Below are 23,188 nucleotides of genomic sequence, written 5' to 3' on the forward strand. Positions count from 1 at the left end.
TAACACTTAACTTTGGAATTAGAAACAAATAAAGTACAATAGAATTAAATTGCAATATATTTATTTAAAAATTTTGCCCATCACCAAGAATTCAAAAATAAAAATCCCAAAATAAAAAGATTTATAAAACAAAAATTATTTAATTTATTATAAACAACCATTGGCATTAATACCAGCCTTGGTAAGGCTTTGAACAATATTGTTCATCTCGTTATTAACACATTCAATATTTTTTGGTATGAAAGTCAATATATTATTGACCATTCTTGTGCCAGCGTTTACAATACCACTTGTTTGAGCTACACCATTCACAAACGATTGTAAACCATATTTGACGAAACAAGGAATATTAGGAAGATTAAGAAATCCTCCAATGGGATTCGCTCCACATTCTAACCCATGTTTGATATCGGTGATTGATGCTTGTGCTATTTGGCCAACAATTTGTAAAACTTCTCCAACAGGTTGATTTGCATTAGTCATTGCTTGTACTGGACACTTAAGTAGATTCTTAAATGTGCTTTGTAAAGTATTCAAATTGGCAAAAAGCTTAGCTGTTTGATTATTTTTCTCTAAACATTTTACTATATTTTCAAATTTATTGCTGGTGTCGGAAAGATCTTTACTGAGGCTGGTTTGTAAATTGTTCAGTGCATTTAAGATTGGTTTTGCTAGACTGGAAATAACACTTGATATAGTTTGATTGACCACTGAAACTATTTGATTCAAGAATATATTGCCATTAGCAATATTGATGATATATTGGAGAGCTTTCTGCATTGCTTCATAAAAATCTTGTACTGTTTTCAAAACATTTTGTGACAATTCACCCCCAGCCTAGAAAAGTAAAATTTGTTTTGAGTAACTGAGAAAATCAGAAAATTAAAAAAAAAAACTATAGTAACTTGTCATTAATTTAGATTTTGACATTAAATTGGCTAATTTGATTTTTTGCAAATGAAAACTGTTATGAAAATTGGTTAAGATAATGTATATGGTAATAAACGATTCCACGCAAAAACAGTGGGATAACTATTTCTTATTTCATGGGCGTAGATAAAATTAATTTTTTCATTACCGATATAATAAAATACAATAAGTTTAACATACCTTCTTAATATCATCTTTAGTGGCGTTGATGAGCTAAAATAAAAATAGCCGTTATAATAATAATCATAATTGCCATAAAAATTGTCATAATAATATAGAAGTTGCATGTTTTTTTATTTTGCTTGTTTTTTCCGAAGGTTACTAAAATTATTAAGAAAAATTAAAAAAAATTTTTTAATTGATTTTTCATTTAATTTTACAATTGAAAATGATTTTTTCTAAATTATAAATTTCAAACGGCAGTGACGTCAACACCTCGCTTTCGTAACACCATCGCATGGAGAAATGATAAGATAACATGAGGTTTGTTTCTTAGCTGGCTTTCACTATATTATAACGCAAATTTCCATATTTCCAAAAATGAAATTATTTTTTATTAATAATTGTTCTTTCATTTATATATGAATTTGTAGCAAAAAAACAAATTAATGCAACTTCTTCATTCTATGCTATTCAATCATTATGTAAAATATGAAAAAAAAAGTCTTTACTCAGACAAGATAAGTGACAAAAAAGTGACTAACTCATCTTACATTCATAAAAAAAATACAACTTTTGTGGGTTGCCCATTCCATTTTTTTGCATAGTTGCCAACTTACTCTGTTAGTATATGTGTGCTTGCACGTATAAATTAATTAATCTAATACAAAAATATAATCTTATGATATTTTTATTAATTTAAATTTAACAAGCACCCGATTTGCATGTAAGCATGTACTGAGAGGGAATGTCTTCTAGATAACTAGTGTATCTTCTAGATAACTAGTGTATCATTTGAAACGCTTCTAATGGCTTTGTGGCTAAATTATTTGAATACCTATGTTATAAGAAGGTGCTTTTGATTGTGGCTGAGTTTTGGTGTTTTCAAAAACTTTAAAACACAAATTCCAATTCGAATAAAAAGTACTATCTTATAAAAAGTACTAGTATAATAATATAACTTAAAAAAATAAATAAATAAATTTGCAACATACCGACTTAATATCATCTATTATAACATCAGCATCGATCTGCAAGTAACAAAATAAAATGTAAAAAAGTAATTTAATTTATAGATAAAAAAAGGAATTTTATGATTGCGAAAAACTTATAATCATAAAATTACAAAATTATAACATACCGTTGGAGGAGTAGTATCCGTTGGAGAATTAGAAGAACTTGATCCTGTGGAAGCTGTCTGAAAGTTCAATGAGAAAAAAAAACATTTTAAGGAGCATGATTAAAATCTATAATTACAAAGATTAAAGCAAACCGTTGGAGAAGCAGTAACCGATGGAGAATTAGAAGAACTTGATTCTGTAGAAGCTGTCTGAAAGTTAAAAGAGAAAAAATTCATTTTAAGGAGCATGATTAAAATCTATAATTACATAAAGAATAAAACATACGGTTGGAGAAGCAGTTACCGATGGAGAATTAGAAGAACTTGATTCTGTAGAAGCTGTCTGAAAGTTAAAAGAGAAAAATTCATTTTAAGGAGCATGATTAAAATCTATAATTACATAAAGATTAAAACATACCGTTGGAGAAGCAGTTACCGATGGAGAATTAGAAGAACTTGATTCTGTAGAAGCTGTCTGATAGTTAAGTGGGAAAAAATTCATTTTAAGGAGCATGATTAAAATCTATAATTACAAAGAATAAAACATACCGTTGGAGAAGCAGTTACCGATGGAGAATTAGAAGAACTTGATTCTGTAGAAGCTGTCTGATAGTTAAGTGGGAAAAAATTCATTTTAAGGAGCATGATTAACATCTATAATTACAAAGAATAAAACATACCGTTGGAGAAGCAGTTACCGATGGAGAATTAGAAGAACTTGATTCTGTAGAAGCTGTCTGAAAGTTAAGAGGGAAAAAATTCATTTTAAGGAGCATGGTTAAAATCTATAATTACAAAGTATAAAACATACCGTTGGAGAAGCAGTTACCGATGGAGAATTAGAAGAACTTGATTCTGTAGAAGCTGTCTGAAAGTTAAGAGGGAAAAAATTCATTTTAAGGAGCATGGTTAAAATCTATAATTACAAAGAATAAAACATACCGTTGGAGAAGCAGTTACCGATGGAGAATTAGAAGAACTTGATTCTGTAGAAGCTGTCTGAAAGTTAAGAGGGAAAAAATTCATTTTAAGGAGCATGATTAAAATCTATAATTACAAAGAATAAAACATACCGTTGGAGAAGCAGTTACCGATGGAGAATTAGAAGAACTTGATTCTGTAGAAGCTGTCTGAAAGTTAAGAGGGAAAAAATTCATTTTAAGGAGCATGGTTAAAATCTATAATTACAAAGAATAAAACATACCGTTGGAGAAGCAGTTACCGATGGAGAATTAGAAGAACTTGATTCTGTAGAAGCTGTCTGAAAGTTAAGAGGGAAAAAATTCATTTTAAGGAGCATGATTAAAATCTATAATTACAAAGAATAAAACATACCGTTGGAGAAGCAGTTACCGATGGAGAATTAGAAGAACTTGATTCTGTAGAAGCTGTCTGAAAGTTAAGAGGGAAAAAATTCATTTTAAGGAGCATGATTAAAATCTATAATTACAAAGAATAAAACATACCGTTGGAGAAGCAGTTACCGATGGAGAATTAGAAGAACTTGATTCTGTAGAAGCTGTCTGAAAGTTAAGGGGGAAAAAATTCATTTTAAGGAGCATGGTTAAAATCTATAATTACAAAGTATAAAACATACCGTTGGAGAAGCAGTTACCGATGGAGAATTAGAAGAACTTGATTCTGTAGAAGCTGTCTGAAAGTTAAGAGGGAAAAAATTCATTTTAAGGAGCATGATTAAAATCTATAATTACAAAGAATAAAACATACCGTTGGAGAAGCAGTTACCGATGGAGAATTAGAAGAACTTGATTCTGTAGAAGCTGTCTGAAAGTTAAGAGGGAAAAAATTCATTTTAAGGAGCATGATTAAAATCTATAATTACAAAGAATAAAACATACCGTTGGAGAAGCAGTTACCGATGGAGAATTAGAAGAACTTGATTCTGTAGAAGCTGTCTGAAAGTTAAGAGGGAAAAAATTCATTTTAAGGAGCATGATTAAAATCTATAATTACAAAGAATAAAACATACCGTTGGAGAAGCAGTTACCGATGGAGAATTAGAAGAACTTGATTCTGTAGAAGCTGTCTGAAAGTTAAGAGGGAAAAAATTCATTTTAAGGAGCATGATTAAAATCTATAATTACAAAGAATAAAACATACCGTTGGAGAAGCAGTTACCGATGGAGAATTAGAAGAACTTGATTCTGTAGAAGCTGTCTGAAAGTTAAGGGGGAAAAAATTCATTTTAAGGAGCATGGTTAAAATCTATAATTACAAAGTATAAAACATACCGTTGGAGAAGCAGTTACCGATGGAGAATTAGAAGAACTTGATTCTGTAGAAGCTGTCTGAAAGTTAAGAGGGAAAAAATTCATTTTAAGGAGCATGATTAAAATCTATAATTACAAAGAATAAAACATACCGTTGGAGAAGCAGTTACCGATGGAGAATTAGAAGAACTTGATTCTGTAGAAGCTGTCTGAAAGTTAAGAGGGAAAAAATTCATTTTAAGGAGCATGATTAAAATCTATAATTACAAAGAATAAAACATACCGTTGGAGAAGCAGTTACCGATGGAGAATTAGAAGAACTTGATTCTGTAGAAGCTGTCTGAAAGTTAAGAGGGAAAAAATTCATTTTAAGGAGCATGATTAAAATCTATAATTACAAAGAATAAAACATACCGTTGGAGAAGCAGTTACCGATGGAGAATTAGAAGAACTTGATTCTGTAGAAGCTGTCTGAAAGTTAAGAGGGGAAAAATTCATTTTAAGGAGCATGATTAAAATCTATAATTACAAAGAATAAAACATACCGTTGGAGAAGCAGTTACCGATGGAGAATTAGAAGAACTTGATTCTGTAGAAGCTGTCTGAAAGTTAAGAGGGAAAAAATTCATTTTAAGGAGCATGATTAAAATCTATAATTACAAAGAATAAAACATACCGTTGGAGAAGCAGTTACCGATGGAGAATTAGAAGAACTTGATTCTGTAGAAGCTGTCTGAAAGTTAAGAGGGAAAAAATTCATTTTAAGGAGCATGATTAAAATCTATAATTACAAAGAATAAAACATACCGTTGGAGAAGCAGTTACCGATGGAGAATTAGAAGAACTTGATTCTGTAGAAGCTGTCTGAAAGTTAAGAGGGAAAAAATTCATTTTAAGGAGTATGATTAAAATCTATAATTACATAAAGATTAAAACATACCGTTGGAGAAGCAGTTACCGATGGAGAATTAGAAGAACTTGATTCTGTAGAAGCTGTCTGAAATTTAAAAGAGTAAAATTCATTTTAAGGAGCATGATTAAAATCTATAATTACAAAGAATAAAACATACCGTTGGAGAAGCAGTTACCGATGGAAAATTAGAAGAACTTGATTCTGTAGAAGCTGTCTGAAAGTTAAGAGGGAAAAAATGCATTTTAAGGAGCATGATTAAAATCTATAATTACATAAAGATTAAAACATACCGTTGGAGAAGCAGTTACCGATGGAGAATTAGAAGAACTTGATTCTGTAGAAGCTGTCTGAAATTTAAAAGAGTAAAATTCATTTTAAGGAACATGATGAAAATCTATAATTACAAAGAATAAAACATACGGTTGGAGAAGCAGTTACCGATGGAGAATCAGAAGAACTTGATTCTGTAGAAGCTGCCTGATAGTAAAAAAAAGAAAAAAATTTCATTTTAAGGACAATGATTAAAATCTATAATTACCAGGATTAAAAGTAGTCAGTAAAAAAAAATTCATTTAAAATCTGTTTTGAATTTCTATCTAATTCGTTGTTTTTTTGAAAAAAGGTTTTATAAGAAACAGTTTTGCTAATTGAACAAGTAAGTATATTGAATCGATTAGTTTTTTTATAGATGATGGCATTTGCTGGTGTTGACACCTATAGAATAATTGAAGTATAATGAAACTTTGAAACTTTTGTTGAAAGAAAGTGATTTCAAATAAAAAAAGATTGATTCATTTTAAGTAAAATAAGTTCAGTTACTTTTTCTCGGTAGTTTTTTAGCTGCTGCTTATGGAATTTGATTTTAAAATTTTTAAATAGCCTTCTTAAGGTCTTTTTGGGTTTGAAAATTTTTGTTTCAAAGCTGGAAGAACTTATCAAGTATTAAATTTTTCTTTAAAAAAAATAACTTCAAATTTGTTTCTTTATGAGGACTATCCAAAAATAACTTGACAATGTATAATGATAATCTAAAAGAATGTTTACATATATAGCAGGTGGTCCAGTTGTAAGCACCTGTTGTAAACCAAAAGTTTTCTTCTATAGGCCTCTTCAAATGCATAAGCTCCAAAGAAAAGCTAAATTCAAAATAAACATTTTTTTTAAACTGTTTTTCAAAATTCCAATGAATTAGGTAGAAGTTTGACACGGTATGCAAAATTCTAACGCATGTAGCTCTTAAGGAGTGTGTTTCTGAAGAAAAGTTCTTCATACCAAAATGCTTATTTTGATGTACCTTATACTTGGAATACTTATTATATAGCTTAGTATGCAAGTAAAAATAGATTATCTGGATATAAATTAGTTTGAATATGGTAGCTTGAATAGGGTGGAAGTTCTATGTCCAGTTGAACCGCGAACTTATTATATAAATTTGTAGTATAGATCTATCTTCTTGTTATAAAAAATTCAATTTTATTACTAGTAATCAAAAAGCGATAAATGTTTGCTCTTTCTTAACCCTTCCCCTGCTAACCAACCTCTTAAATCTTTCTTAAATCAAGAGTATCTTGAGCATATTATACGTAAAGCTAAATTTGCAAGTCATAAAAGCAAGATTCCACAACCATAAATTTTACTACAATTTATGATCGTAGCATGTTTTGCATCCGATATACTGTGAATGAGTTAAATTTAAATTAAATCTATTAGAATTTGTCAGTGAGTAAATATTATTTTGAATTTTATGGCTATATTATTCCTTAAGATAATTTAAATTGTTCTTCTGCTCAAGGTTTGCGTAGCTCCTGTGTGGCAAATTTTTAGTTTGTTTCATAAACCTTACACTTATGAAACACTAAGTAGAAAGAATACAAACTAATATCAGCAGTTTTTGAAGTTTTCTTGATATAAAGCACATTTTAAGAATAACATAATTTGACTTGTTGTGTCTGTATAAAAATGTCATTTTTTTGACACACATTCCAAAAAAAAATGTAAGAGTTAATAGCAACATCGGTTTGAATATAATTAAATACGTCGATTCGGTTTTCTCAAAGCATTTTTCTGAGAAGAAACACGTTCGTAGTAGAATAGTATTATTTGCCAACAGCAACAGATAATTGATTAACAATATTTTTTTAATATCCAAAATACACTTACCTCTGAACTCTCTCCTGAATTATCTGATTCTGAGACACTTGTGTCTTCAGCCTAAAAGTTCAAAATTAATATAAAACGAATAAATAAAACCACAAATTTTAAGAAAAAAACTAAAGAAAATCAATGAATTCCTCTAAAAATGCGAAAATTGAAAAATACGTTTAGGATTCAAAGGACTCATCGATTTAATTCGGTTTTCCCAAAGCACTTTTTTGAGAAGAAACACGTTCTTAGTAGAATGATATTATTTGCCAATAGCAACAGATGATTGATTTACAATATTTTTTTAATATTTAAAATACACTTACCTCTGAGTTCTGGCCTGAGGTATTTGATTCTGAGACATTTGTGTCTTCAGCCTAAAAGTTCAAAATAAATTAAAACGAATAAACAAAACCAAAGAATAAAAGAAAAAATCTAAAAAAAAATCAATAAATTCCTCAAAAATGCGAAAAGGACCCATCGATTTAATTTACCATTAGATTGATCCAGTATTTCTGTCAGTAAGTAATCGCTGGCAATTAATTTCAACGGAAATATGTTTGTTTATATCTTTTTTAATATCCCAAGACCTTTTGTAGGAATTGAGTTGTTAAGGGATTATTTTACATTAAATAAATTGATGGCCTCAAATCAGAATTTAGATATTTTTGTTGATAACAAAAGTCAAACAAACATAGCTTGGTTTAAAGATCTTTTCAAGTCAGTTTTAATCGAACAACTTTGCTTTAAAACATTTGATGGAATTATAATGCGTTTAAACGAACACTCAAGTGTGTCGGGCTCAAACTGGCAAAAAAAAAACTTACTGTAACTGCAGAAATAAAAGCTACACACACCGCAAGCGAAAGAAAAATTAAAAACTTCATTTTAATATATTTTTAAGACTGATATAATGTATTGAAATAAGTTGAAAGTAATACTTTCCGTTTATTATATATAATGAAATTTTAACAAACATGAGAACTGGGCGAGATATTGTTTAAATAAAAAACACTCGTGAGGAGCAGAGTTCTATCACAAAGGTCATAATTTCCTACTCATAAGATCCTTCTTATTATTTAATGTTGTCAATTTAAATGGATTTTTATATTTTCATGTGGTTGAACACTGAAATATTTGGATAACTTTTCAACTTTCTAATTCATTTTGGGGAAACTTTGGGGGCTTTTGGGAGAATACTTAGAACTACAAAAAATTATGAGAGCGCTGTAAAGATTAGGCTTTAAAAATTTTCCTTTTCGTTCTGCCTATTTAACAACCATTCATATTTCTACATACTGGAAAAGTAACAGAAAACAGGTATATACAGTCTGTCCAATTACATCGACATCATATTTAAAATTTGTGTATTATTTTGAGAAAAAAAGTCATTAATTATAAAAAGTTCTGCATGGCCTAAAACGCAAATTATCATAAGTCAATTTTTTGCATTTTATTCGAGGTTTTTGCATTCGTATTACGAGGTAATATCGACAATCTTTATTGAGAAAAGTTGATTCAAATATAAAAAGAACGGTCAAATATCCAATATTATGTTTACAGATCGGCATTTAATCTAAAATGCGTTGATAACTTCTGTGAAGTATCAATATGTCTACGCGTCGACATTTAATCTAAAAGTTTAAAACTAGAAAAATTTATTTTTTGATAATATTACTTTTTTTATTTACAAGATATTTTTCTGAAAATTTAATTTTCATACTGTATGAATTAATTGTAATATTAGTTTAAAAAAGACCTACTTCTGATTTAGTAGTCAATCCAATAGGTGAGTACATTATGTTTGGTTTGATTAGGATATTGATTATGACATAATATAAAAATTTGCAATGTACTTACTCTAATTATCTCTGTTTTCTAAATTAACTTCTGATCTTTCACAACTCAAATTGACCACTATAAAAAGGTTTTTGCATTTTATCAAAATTCATGGCAACCTGAATCGATTGGTTTCCCAGGTAACCTTAATGTCAGTTTTTGGTGTCTGTTGTAGTATTTCTGGTTTTAAACTCCCAACCAGCAAAAATTGATACACGATTATTTCATATTGCATGCCAGGTAGAGATTTTTTTTCAGAAAATATTAACAAAAAAGTTTTCAATATGGTGCTGACTTAATTAGTCACACTGTATATATAGTACATAAGTCTATATTTTCCGGAAAAATAGGACTTAAAACGGATATTAAATGTTATTATTAGTATAATAAAAAAGTATTAGCTCAAGTGTATCAAAATCAATAAATGAAAATTCATTAAGTAAGAGACGTGTTCATAATCTTAGCATATTTTGATTAGGGGTAACAGAAGCGAAAAATATGTCCCTGAATGAAATAAGCGTATTCGCTCCGAGCGTGAATTTCGTTTCCATGACAACGATACACTACTTTAATTATAGAATTAATGGATGCATATATAATTGTGTGGATTGCATTGAAAACTTACATTTAAAATTTAATATTCTTGTTTCACAAATTTAAATAAATAATTACGATAATTAACATTTGAAAAATAATATTTGTACAATTTGATTTCTTATTTTCACAATTTTTAATGCATTAAGTTTAATTAATTAGTGTTTTTCAATCATTTTAATTTGACAGTTTCTATATCATTAACATGTAAATAATTGCAAATTAGTCATAACAGCCCACTTTATCTCCAAAATTTTTCACTTAAAGCGCTGGCATCGATTTTATTATCCCTACCATGACTACGCACACAACGAATAACTTATTTCATAGATACTAGCACTAGTAAACGCCACCTATAATTAAACAAACCATTAGGTGTAAATACAAAATACATACAGTTTGCATAAAAACATGCACTTTATCTCGAAGGTGATTTCTTGAATTGAAAAAATGGTTGGATGATAAATTATACTATGTTTTATTTTCTCATTCTCTTCAATTTTTCTTATTGTTAGTTTCTACGGTTTCATAAGATTATTTTCATAAGTAGAGAAATTCTTAATTAAATACGAGAAGGACTAATTATAAACCAGAATATAAAACAAAGTCTGGTCACAAAATTCCAAGTGATTTTTCATTTCATTCGGAATTCATAATTTATGTTCGATTCGATTGTTCGGTAATCTTGAGCCACGTGATGAAAGATTTGTTCACGCTTTCTGCAAATGCGTCCAATATTTCGTGTGTTAAATATTCTTTAGCTTTGTATATCATAGCTACTTCATAATTTTATATAAATATATTTTTTAATCCATTACAAATCAAACAAGTTTTATTATGTTATTGAATGATGTTTGAAAATGAAAATATCAGAGCAAGGAAATAGAAATAATCTAAATAATAATTAAATTAATTTAAATTAATTTCAACATATTTTTATCACAGGTTTTTTAATTTACTGAATACGAATTATATTAAACTAATGATAGTACACGAACAGGGCCGAAAATTTTTGAAGTTAATATTTTTTGCCTTCCTCTTTACTCTTTTGATGAGAGAAACTCTCATAATTTCTGAAGGAGAAATATATTTAAAAAAAAACTGTAGATAGGTTGAGAAATCTGAAAAATTCATAATTCGAAAATAAATAAAATTATATGAAGATAGAGTTTCAACCATCTATGCCATTTGAAAAATAAAAGTTTTTTATGTTTCAAATCGAGGACGGCAAAATGCTCAAACCGCGAGTGCTGACAAGTTAAGAGTTCCCGGTATATGGTATAATTTTTTAAAGTTCGAATTTCAGTGAATTGTTTACATAGAAATGTAAAAGTTTCATAGTTTTCGAGTGATGAATGAACATCGACAAAACAGGCTACGATTTTATTTGTAATACAATTGTTTACCTGTTGTTAATAAAACAAAAATGTATCGACGTCATGAAAATTACAAAATATTTTATTACATTGATTGATTGATTGAGAAATCCATTGGAAACCGATCGTAAAACCTGTTAGTCGAACGTTTTGTCAACGTTACAGTTTATACATGTCAATATTTCATATTAACTGCAACACTGACGAAACATTCGATTGATAGACAATACAACGTTTAAGAATATGACGACATGAAAATTTACTACTACGATGCGATAATAAAAAAGGAGTGTTATTGAAAAAAAAAAAGGAAAATTTTTATTCTTATAATTTTTTTTTCTTATCTTTTTATGTTTTATCTTGTGTATACCATGTGTTTCACGAAAAATGTTCCAGGTGTCTTGATGAAGTGTTGTTTTTTTGAAATATTAGAAAATTACTATTTTGTATTATTTGTTCTTGTTCAACTTTTACCGACAAAATGTGGGTAAGTGATAATTTTGGTCTACAAAGTTTGATTTTTTTTTTTTTTTGTAATGAATTCAAATTCATCTATTATTCTCCATCATTTCTTCTTCTGAAATGTTTCATCGCACGAAGTTGCCAAATATGATAACCCATATTTTGAGCTTGATTTTGACAACAAAATTTCCTGTGACCATTACAGGCGGTATGTAGACCAGATTCTTCTTATGATCCAATAATATCTGTGATACATTTCGATTCTCCCATATCTCTTCTTGCTTTCCCATTGTAATTTTATCGAAAAGATACTTCACAGATTTGACCGGGTGTAGTAGTGAATCTCAAAACTCCATTCCACATCTATTTACTTAGGAATCAAAAGAATAAACATTTTTTCCCTTTTCTTTTTGCAGTTTTTTGTTACGACCTTATTAAATTCATGTGTTTCGGGATAGCCACTATCAACTTATGAGAATTAATCAAATGTGGATAACATGCAAATTATAAAAAAAAAATTTTAATCGTATCGTGCCGAAGAATGTAAATCTTACAAAAACATGAAAACTCTGGTCCTTGTTATTCTTAACAGTAGAAAAGACTACACAAAGGAAAATGTTAAAACACTATCAGTTTTATTATTATATTCTTCTATGTAATAAATTTAGTGATATTTTGCAACAAAGAATGTCGCCAGTTATTCAAGTAATTACACTTCTTTACAATTTTAATCAAAAATCATCAGTAATTTGTTCTTGCTTTATCTATATACATGTACAAGGGGATACAAAAATGTTTGGCAAATATGGGGTAAAGAGTTAAAACAATACATTTTTATAAAATTTTTTTTAAATGAATAATATATGTTAGTCTGGTTAACATGTTAAATGTTGGTAAGTATATTTTTTCTTATACAATCCTGCCAAATTTTAATATTTTTCGAAAACTTCTTATTTGTTGACAATAAACATGTCTCATTTAAGTCTTATTTGTATTCAACTTTTTACATTTTCATAATCCAAGAAAACATACTGAATTGCGAAGCTATGCATCAAGGCGGAAAAATTTGTCAATTTAAAAAGCAGACTGATTACTCCCAGGTTGGACTTTGCAAAACATTTCCCAGGTTGGGAGTGCAAAACCTATTTCACCTGATCGATCTGTAAATGTAGAGCTATGTTAAATTTTTATGAGCAAAGTTTAACTCCCCTTAGGAGTTTTTGCCACAATCATATTCAACTTATGCCACACGTTTTAAAAGATCGATTTTTAACAGTTTAAACTTAAAAAAACTGCTTAGGAAACATCTAATTGAGAAAATGAAAAAAGTTGTCAAGGATATTTTGTTTGCTATCGAATATTTATTTTATTTTGATAATTGCGCTACGAAATACGGACAAACAATTCAAAAATTGAATAGTCGGTGACTTGAGAAATATAACTTCTACCTACCTACCAGCTATAAAGTTCTCCAATAAAAAAGTTTTTATTGTTTTTAGTGCTTATAATTTGCAAGTCAAAAATATATTTTCAATCTAAAGCGTGGAAAATTTCGGTACACTAGGTTCAGTCTTTGACAAATTCCACTAAATTTTCAGCAACAATAAATTCATAATATGATTGTTATATGCATATTTCAACATTTTAATAGATTTTTCCTTATAGTAAAGCACAAATGTTTCCGAACAGATCAAATCTTCTCAGTAAATTTTTAGACTTTAGAACATTCTGTATAAACTCATTATTATTATATAAGAAAGTTTTATTTACTGCGACATTTTTATCTATAAACACTTCAAGTTTTTCATCGTTGTTTCATCAAGAAAATAATAATGAAATTATTTTTAGATTTATATTAATGAAAATTCTTCTAATATTTTCTATTATATGGTGCAATAAAGCTAGAAATGATGTATTCTATAAATGAAAAACTTTAATTTGTTTCATTATTATTTTTAAATGCCCTTTAGCTAAGTTTTTTTTATTAGCAATTTCTTTGAATTATAAACAAGTTTTTAATAGTTTATATAAATTTACTTCTACTTTAAGTGATTAATTTATTACAAGAAAATATCGTGATTATTATTTAAAACAAGTGAAATTTACAAAATTAAAAAAAAAAACCCGATAAGAGCGATTTATTCCTTGTAAACCGATTTTTTGGAAACTTAGCTATAAAGTGTACTCAATCGAGTCGGTTCGACCGTTTATGGGCTACGATGGCACTGAGAAACACACAGACGCACAATTAAACTTTAAACTTATAACACTCCTTCTTAAATCAATATCAAGGTGATGGTCAAGGACATCATATGAGATGAAAAGGATACTTAGAGAGCTATCATTTTTTGGGAAAAATTTTTGGAAATATTTTAATTGAAATTGAAATATTTGAGTTGATTTTATTCTTTTGAATTACTGTTTTGAATTAATTAATTATTTTACCATTTCACTTTTCGAAATGAATGGAGCTAGGTTTATTTGACCATTCATTTCCATAGTAATTATTCATATGTTAAAATTATATATCATCCCTTTTCCAAACTGAATCGATTTTGAAGATCATCCCAATGTTTTATTTGGTTTCGGGTACGAAACACTAATCTTGCACTTGAAACATAGCTAAGAAGACTCTCCGTAAAATTACCTTTCAAACGAAACCAAAAAAATAAAATTGGTTCATCAGATTAGGCGCTACGATGCCACAGACGGATAATCACACAGACACACCCGCATAGTGGTCAAACTTATAACACCCCTTTTAATTCGGGGGTTAATTATAGATTTAAAGAGTCATGAAAAGTTTTTTTTTTTGTAATTTGATCTAAAAATTGAAAGGTAAAATAGTTAGGTAATTCAAAACAATAATTCAAAAGAATAAAGTAAACTCAAATATTTCAATTTCAATTGAAATATTTCCAAAAATATGTCCCAAAAAATGATAGCTCTCTCAGTATCCCTCATCTGATGTCCTTGACCATCACTTTGATGATAATTTAAGAAGGATTGTTATAAGTTTAAAGTGTTTAATTGTGCGTCTGTGTGTTTCTCAGTGGCATTGTAGCCTCTAAACGGTTGAACCAACTTGATTGAGAACTAAGTTTATAGCTAAGTTTCCAAAAATCGGTTTATAAAGAATAAATCGCATTTGTCGGGGGTTTTTTAAATTTTATAAATTTCACTTGTCTTGCTTGATCTCTTGTATAAGTTAATCATAGGAAATTATCAATATGACAAGACTTTTCTTATATAACGTCATTAATATCATTTTTATTTATTGACAGTCGAATCATTAAAACCACATCATGATAAAGAGTAAATAATGTCAAAAATGATGTATACAAGGGACAGAAAAAAATTAGAAAAAAACATGATGATGTAACAGTGGCATTTTCATGTTGAAAAGAAGAAAGAAACATTTTGAATGTTGTCATATGACAAATATATTCTCTATTATTGATCTTTTTCTATCTTATATAAGTTATCCCTAACATACGAATTTTGTTATTATAAGAATTTTTCGCGCATAACGTTAACAACCCGATATGACCATTTATACGGCAGTCCTGTGCTACCTTTGACGTTAGATAGACTGAGCTGAAGGATTTAAGAGCTGCTTGGCTGTCGGTGAAAATTGTAATATCCCTGCACCTAAGGGTGTTCAATCTTATATATTCACATACCTCATGAATAGCCATCACTTCCGCTTGATACACGCTACAGTGATCAGGCAGCCGAAATGATAGACGCAGATCGAGATCTTCAGAGAAGATCCCACAACCCACCTTCTTCCCTAACTTCGATTCGTCCGTGTAAAACACGACGCCCTTGAGCTTCTCCTCAATCCTGTTTGGAGGGGCTCTTTACTGAGAACCTATTCCCGAAGTTAAGAGAAGGTAAAATGTAGCCAACGGATCTTGGAAGTGAGTATCTTCGTAGTATCCGTGTATAACTATAATGAGTCTCAGTCCAGCCTAGATAGGCCTAACTTTGTTTAGTTAACCGATAGTCGTTCGTATATTTTACATATTATAGTTTTATTTACTCATAAAATTTCCTTTACCCATGAAACAGGGAAATTGAAACCTTTTAGATATAAATATTTGAAATTATAAGGAAATTATCAACGTATATATCAGTACAAAGTAATTAAACACTTGCTATCTCTTGAAATATCACGATTGTCATACCCATCGCTTTGTGGACTAAGTAATTTATTCAGTACAATTCGTCTATACCTAATAACGTATAAACAGATACCTAATATTTGAAATATTTAACGATTGTGTAAGTCAACGAAAGTTATATAATACACGACGAATTTGATATTACATTTGTAATACATATTTTTATACGTTCATTCAAATTTTATAAAATAATTTCTAAATAAATTATGTTACGTACGATAAATTGTAAATTGTGTAAATTCACAATAAAATTTTTAGGTTTTGGAGAACTAAAACTTTGTAAAACTAAATCCTTAACAGAAAAGAGTTATACTTATAATTTTTAAGCAAAAGGTATAAGCATCGTTTCCATTCGAATTTTACGAACGATATTGAAAGAAGAAATTTTGATCTCAAAAGGTAGGTATACACCTTTCGAATTCCTTAATGAGCCTTTCCATGAACTCTTTTTTATTAGAAATAAATAAATTAGAAATTTGAAAGTGATATTTTCTTAAATTATTTTCAAAATAATTAAAAGGGAAACTGCTTTCCATATATTATGTACCTAACTCAATTTTCTTAGCGAATGCTTCGGTCAAAATATTATAAAAATCTTTTGGTATATAAATAATTTTAATATTAAATATCTATCTAACATCGTGGTAAAATTCACATACCTAAGTATACAACTACGAATATAATACTTTAATATTGATGAAAATCGGTTAATTAGACTTGAAATTATTCATAAATGTAGACGAAAAATAATAATAAAATTTTCGATACCTGCCTTGGTTTTTGAAATATCAAAAGCTAAATAACTAAACAAAATTTTCAATTTGAAATATTTTTCAAATTATTCCAGATATCGAAAAATTTTATTCTTAATTTTCGTCTTATATTGTCAAGTTAAAACATAATTCATCATCAAAATTAAAAAAAATATATTTGTTTACAATAATTTATTAGGACTTTAACTTCAATTTTAATAGTTATTTTTTAAATTTTAAACAAAAATCGGTGTTAAAAAAAAATCGTGTTCATTTAAACGACACATGTTTTATACTTTTTTATCATCATGTAAAACACATTTTTAGTAAAAACTTATGGTTACATAATCTCGTTGTGTATTATACATTCTGTATCAAATTGAATTTGAGATGTGTAAAACGATAAACTATATCAATGTATAACATTCAACCTGTTCTGAACTACATTCTGATCATATATACCTTTTATACATGTAATAAGGATGTCGAACATATAATTCTCCTTGGAGGGACACAAACAAACAACTTTGACTATCGTATAACACAGTTTTGTGTCGAAAACTAGAATTGATTTCCCTGATGTTATGTTATCCTCTATGTAGAATTCAATATCCATCCATAGAAAAATTTAGTTTAATGGAAACAGGAAATAATTTTTTAACCTGTTGGTCATAAATATTTGTATCTATTGCCCATAAATATTTTTGTAATTTATTCGATTATCCATCCAATAATGAAAAACAATTCCGAAAAATAAAATTGAGCAGGGGGTTTTATTTAATATCCAATAATAATTATCGCATTCTTAAACAGATAATATACTATAAAATAAAAATTTTTTACGAAAAGGATGTACTCTAAGTTTTATTGCATTTATAGAAAAAATAGACAATCATTTTATTATGTTTAGGAAAAGGATAAAATTTCCATGATTAGTTTAAAATATTTAGGATTAGTTTTACATACACATACGACAAGCCAGTGGCCAAAAAACATATTGAGATATTAGCAAATTATTTTCACCTTTCGCAAGAAATCCAAAAAGTCACCATTGACTAAACAATTTTGATATTTTTGTTAAAAGATCGAAAATATTCTTCATTAAAAGATGATACTTTCGGTTTAATTTAATAAGAAATTACTATAATTTTATTTTGTTATGGAATGACTTCAACTTCTCTGTAAAACAAGAGATGCCCCTAACATACATAAAATAGTAATTTGTAACATTAAACGGTAACCGAAATTAATTTAGTAAATTATCTATTTTCCATGTAGAAGAGAAATGTTTTGCGTTCTTGTATACAGGGTGTCCCATTTATGGTGTATAGTATATAAATTAAAAAAATGCATGAATGTCAGATTCCTGATTTCAGACTTCATGTTTGAACTGTAAGAAATTTATACTATTGTATAATATAAAATATGTATTTGTACATTTCTCCTACGAAAATTAGTTTTCTTTCTGTGACCTCTTGAAATTGCTGCTAGGATTTTTTTGAAAACCCCACCGATTCCTCACAAAACCGAACATATTTTGGGACTTGAAGCTCCGAAGGAAACAGATTTGTGGAGCCATTTTCATGAAGTTAATGTTCTGATGCCAAAAATTTCTTGCGATAAATTTTTAATTAATAGATATATTTAACAGCTGATAGCTTCCCCTTACTTTGCCGGTAGTTCAAAATGAGATATATCGCTTTGTTTCCTATTTTTGTTTTCCAACTCTTAAAAGGTCTATATCTTCTTACCAAGATAATCTTTTTTGAAGTATATAATTTACTGAATCTAAATTCCATCCTTCCAGCGTTCTACACTTATGCTAATAAACTCAATTTTAATGTGAGCTATATTTTCTTAAAAAAAAATAAAAAATTTTTTTAGCAAGATAGCACTTTACGTTAAGTTACAAAAAACTATTTCCAAACTTCAAATTTAAGGTCGTTTAGCATCCAAACGACGCAATTTGGTTCCAAGGCAAGGCCATCTAACTCAACTTATTTTGAACTGTACTACATCTGGTAGAGCGTTGTTGTACAGATATTTTATAGATACCCTGCAAAATTAAAACAAAGATAAGGACAGATATATGGTATAATGAATATCATAACTCTTTAACCATTTAACAGGGAGAGTTTTCATATCGAAATTAAGGGAAATATATACTATAGAGAAATATTACCATAAAAGCATTAAACACACTAGGTTATGGAAATGTTATTCTTATCCATTTCCTTCCTTCCCACTCTATCTCTATCTCTATCTCTCTGCTTGAGCCTTTACCTCCATAATATTATTTTATATGATGTACATTGAAAATAAAGACAACAAAACATAACATACACAGCGAAAACAATGGCGTGTCTTGTAATAAGGTGGTAATATTATAAAATATAATATGGGTAACTGTGTATGAACTACTGAGTGTCACGTAAGTGAAAAGTTAAGTGGGAAGGCAAATAACGTCTCTAATATTCCTGGGTGTTTCAACTATCATGTGAGATGCGTATCTGCAAAGTTGTAAACTTGCCGCAAGTAATCTTCTGCACAACTTATATCCATACAAGTGAAATTTACAAAATTAAAATAACTCCCGACAAGTGCGATTTATTCCTTGTAGACCTATTTTTGGGAATATAACTATAAAATGTTCTCAATCAAGTAGGTCGAACGTTTAAGCGCTAAGATGCCACTGAGAAATACACAGGCGCACAGATAAACACTTTAAACTTGTAACACTCCTTACTGAATCAATCTCAAAGTGATGGTCAAGGACATCAAATGAGATGAAAAGGAAGGAAATTGAAATATTTAAGTTGAGTTTGTTCTTTTGAATTATTGTTTGGAATTACCTAATTATTTTACCATTTCACTTTTCAATGAATCGGTCATGTTCTATGCTTATTTTTACTGAACTGTACAAAATCATTCATGAAATTTTAATATTTTAGTTTGGGGATAATCAGACAAGGCATTTAGGCATATATGTTCACAGATACATACAGACCAATAGTATTTTCAAAATGAGAAGGACATTCTGTACTAAATGTTAAGCAACCATTATACCTAATTCTTTGCCATGTTTAGTTTACTTTGCATATGAAATAAACGTCATCACATGATATATAAAATTATTATTAGTAACGTAGCAAATCTAAAATTGTGATCAGAAATTTGTTTGAAATTTACAGTGTGTGATTAAAAGAGTGGACTAGACAAACGTGTTCGAAATCTTCTTTTTTGAAACATTCTTCTTTGTAAGTATTTGATAATGTTCTTCGTGATCAATGTGGAAGAAATAATGACCGATCTGCTTAACTTACTACAAGAGAAGCTTTGGTAGTTTGTAGGAATTATATGAATTTTATTACAGTTCATTTTAATTGCCATATCCATAGGGAAAACCACCTTTTTCAACGTTTTTATGACTTAGAACTTCAGTACAGCCTATCTAAATTGAGCCAGAAGGTTTAAAATTAGTAAGTCTAAGTTGAGTTTGTGTCAAGCATGTATCTTTTGGGACTTGCAACTTCTAAGTCCTTCAATTTTCTTTTTTATATCAGCTAAATCTTGTTTTGACAAAATACAAAATTCTCTTTCAATAAAAAGCATTTAGAAGTAAGAAACATGAGATGAGGGGGGCATATAACTTTAGAGATAGAGTTCTGTTCATCATTTGCCAACGAGTTCACTTAACTACGTGAATTGACGTGTACTAAGATAGCACTTCGAATTTCCTAGCTGTATCATATTTATCCGTAAATTATTTGAAAAATTTCATATTTTGTTAAACAATTGCTTATAAAAAATCAAGATGGTTTTAAACCTAAAAAAAATTAAATAATTTTCCGTAGCTCCTAAAAGGCCTCATTTTGGATTTTTCTTTCTCTTTCGAAAAATAATTTAATCGAAAGTACTCTTAGGTATGTTTCAACAAAATCTACTTACACAGCTGTATGAATTCCTCTTTTCTAGTTGTTATCGGTTGATTCGCTTAAGATCGACGATTACACAAGTACATACACTGATAAACAGACTTGTTAAATTTATAACAACCCTATTTGTTAACCGGTGGGTTTAAAATAACAATTGTTATTATTAAGGGTTGCAAGCAACAGTCGTAATCGTTTGTATGGCAATATATTAAAAGTCTGCTTTTCAAGTTGATAAACGAGAGGATGAACACTCTCTTATAGATTGACGATGAGCCATCTCGCTACCCTAATCAAGAGGCTCGCCAAATATTTGTAATAATTGAGAAAATTCTTTTTCGAACCATTCTTTATGAATTTATATTTTAAAATAATTATATCGTTTTCGTGTAGAGTAAAGCTAGCTATACGTAGTAACGGTTTATTAAAGCACAAATTGTTCTTGTATATATAGAGAATATACATAATATTAAACATAATTCGATTTACTAACATACCGAAAGTATTCCCTAAACTTTATATTATTTCGATAAACCAAAATGTACATATAATATGTAAAATAAATTCATATATAGAACTTTTCGAGGAAATTTGGATTTGTAAAATTTTAATTAGAAATATTCAATAAAATTAAATTGAAGGAATTAACTTAATGTTAAATTTAACTGATTTGATTACAGTGTATAGTAAAGATTCATACATAACAGGAATGATCGGTGATTTGTATAAAGTGACATTTAACAATCAACTTCAAACGCTATTATACTTGTATATATTGTTTAAAAAAAATAAGGATATCGCACCAAAAATTTAAACCAACGAAATTGTGCACGAAAGCGAAAATAAGTGACGGCAAATAAAGTGAAGTTTATAACAAAATAGTCTCTATATTTAAAATTAAAATTGCCCGGCGAATTGGTGGGTAGAGTTTCTAAGATATCGCAATGCTTGGTCGATTTTAATCCGTATCAGAAAATCTATTCGACCAGTCATCAAATGCAGCCGATTTTTGTACTTTTTGGGTCAAAATTACCTTATATACTAAGTTTTATCGAAATTGCAGATAAAAAAGTTTTTCGATTTTTTGAAATTTTTTTAAGGGAAAAAAAATTTTGTTTTGGAATTTGATGAAACTCGGTGGATGGGGTAATTTTGATCCAAAAAATATAAAAATCTTAATTAATGATTGATTTGGTTAATTTAATGATTGGACCTATAGTAAGTTACAATGTCAGCGAGTATCATGGGTTAAAACTTCATGATAAGGTGAACATAAAAAAAATTATATCATTATTTTTTGGATAAATTTTAGAATTTTTACAAAACTATAAATTAAATTATTAAATTTCAAAAACTCTCATTCGTAACACTAAAAATACAGCTTTTTCAATAAAAAAGTTTTTGTCCAACTTTAGAATAAAAAAATATAATGATGGATGGTCAAAAAAACCAAACCTTAATCGATGGCTTTCCAATTAATAATTATTGAATTGAAAAATAATTAATATTTTAAACTATTCATAAAAAGTTTAGCGAAGAGGGGATATGAATAATGCACTCATATAGTATTCCTAGCACTTGCCTATTTAGTTTTAAAAGATACTAACTTCCCACGTTCCTAAATAATCAGATTTCTTCGAAAAATAAAAAACTAATTTTGTTTTTGAGATACTAAAAAATTTACTCAAATTAATTAGGAAGTAAATAATATTGTTAGAGATACAACGAAAGTTTTGTCCTAGTTGTGTCATAGTTAAATACTCGAAACAGTTCAAAAATTGAATAATTTGAGTTTAAAAGTAATTTTATATTTTACATTCATAAACTTAGAATACGGTTACTTAAATAACGATGGAAGAAAATATCTGGATGATATTATTAATTAAATTTACAATTCGTAGGTTCAGTTTAATTTCGGTTACAATCTACCATTAAACATACAACAAAAAATTTTACAAACACCTCGAAATATCCTACACAAACCTAAAATTCTGAATGTAGAGAATTGTAGAATAAAATTAAATTATATGGAAATAAACAGCAATAAAGATTCTATTCTTTGATAATAAAATGTCGAATAAACAAGAATTAAATCTAAGTTTACATAGACATACGTACACTGTTGTTTAAAAAAAATGATTCTACCGAAAATGTATATTAAGTGAGTGACCAAATTTTATTTAAAGTGTATACAAAAGTAAAAAAACTTATATATGTTAAATTTTTTTCATAACGTTTTTGTACTAAGTACCAATTTTTCGAGATAATTAACTAGTTTTGAATTGACGTTTACATTTCGATTAAAATGGCAAGCAAGTTAAATTTTCAAAAATTAAAATCCCCGATGTCTTACATTAAATTTTTTGTGTTGGAAGTTCAGAAGTAATTTAATATTTTACAATTACCTCATATTTTGGCAATGGAAAGTCAGATCTTGCATAATATATTAAGAATCCTAAAGAAATATATTTCTCTATACCTAAGCATTGATATCGATATATCCATTTATTAATAATGATGCGACAAATACGAGAAAACAGATCCACAGGCA

At 28.4% G+C, this 23,188-nt stretch overlaps 2 protein-coding genes across 11 annotated transcripts in view; one reads left to right on the forward strand and one right to left on the reverse strand.

Moving 5' to 3' along the window:
- The window catches only part of LOC123290768 (inactive dipeptidyl peptidase 10), a 325,130-nt gene that overhangs the window by 164,983 nt on the left and 136,959 nt on the right, over window positions 1-23,188 (forward strand). The window lies entirely within an intron of this gene.
- Window positions 37-8,429, reverse strand: LOC123290769 (uncharacterized serine-rich protein C215.13-like). 10 transcript variants are annotated; one of them, XM_044871075.1, is made up of 34 exons: window positions 8,323-8,429; window positions 7,822-7,872; window positions 7,514-7,564; window positions 5,792-5,830; window positions 5,644-5,700; window positions 5,511-5,567; window positions 5,381-5,437; window positions 5,248-5,304; window positions 5,117-5,173; window positions 4,986-5,042; window positions 4,855-4,911; window positions 4,724-4,780; window positions 4,593-4,649; window positions 4,462-4,518; window positions 4,331-4,387; window positions 4,200-4,256; window positions 4,069-4,125; window positions 3,938-3,994; window positions 3,807-3,863; window positions 3,676-3,732; window positions 3,545-3,601; window positions 3,414-3,470; window positions 3,283-3,339; window positions 3,152-3,208; window positions 3,021-3,077; window positions 2,890-2,946; window positions 2,759-2,815; window positions 2,628-2,684; window positions 2,496-2,552; window positions 2,381-2,419; window positions 2,231-2,287; window positions 2,085-2,120; window positions 1,111-1,143; window positions 37-837 (listed from the first exon to the last, which is right to left on the reverse strand). In XM_044871075.1, exons 1-34 carry the CDS (start codon window positions 8,380-8,382, stop codon window positions 148-150), a joined length of 2,481 nt encoding a protein of 826 aa, XP_044727010.1. In that variant the 5' UTR covers window positions 8,383-8,429; the 3' UTR covers window positions 37-147. The 10 variants fall into 10 exon arrangements, with proteins under 10 accessions (XP_044727010.1, XP_044727009.1, XP_044727007.1 ...); XM_044871074.1 differs by having other exon boundaries at window positions 5,529-5,567; window positions 5,774-5,830; XM_044871072.1 differs by having other exon boundaries at window positions 5,774-5,830.

The sequence above is a fragment of the Chrysoperla carnea genome, chromosome 1 (assembly GCF_905475395.1).
Source record: "Chrysoperla carnea chromosome 1, inChrCarn1.1, whole genome shotgun sequence".
NCBI lineage: Eukaryota > Metazoa > Arthropoda > Insecta > Neuroptera > Chrysopidae > Chrysoperla > Chrysoperla carnea.

Excerpts from the sequence above, each read along its gene's own strand:
- LOC123290769 (XM_044871072.1), bottom strand. The coding sequence starts at position 8,382 with ATGAAGTTTTTAATTTTTCTTTCGCTTGCGGTGTGTGTAGCTTTTATT. Across the intron at positions 2,420-2,495 it reads CGGTAACTGCTTCTCCAACC|ACAGCTTCTACAGAATCAAG; the intron begins GTATGTTTTATT and ends TTTAACTTTCAG. Across the intron at positions 2,121-2,230 it reads CGGATACTACTCCTCCAACG|ATCGATGCTGATGTTATAAT; the intron begins GTATGTTATAAT and ends TGTTACTTGCAG.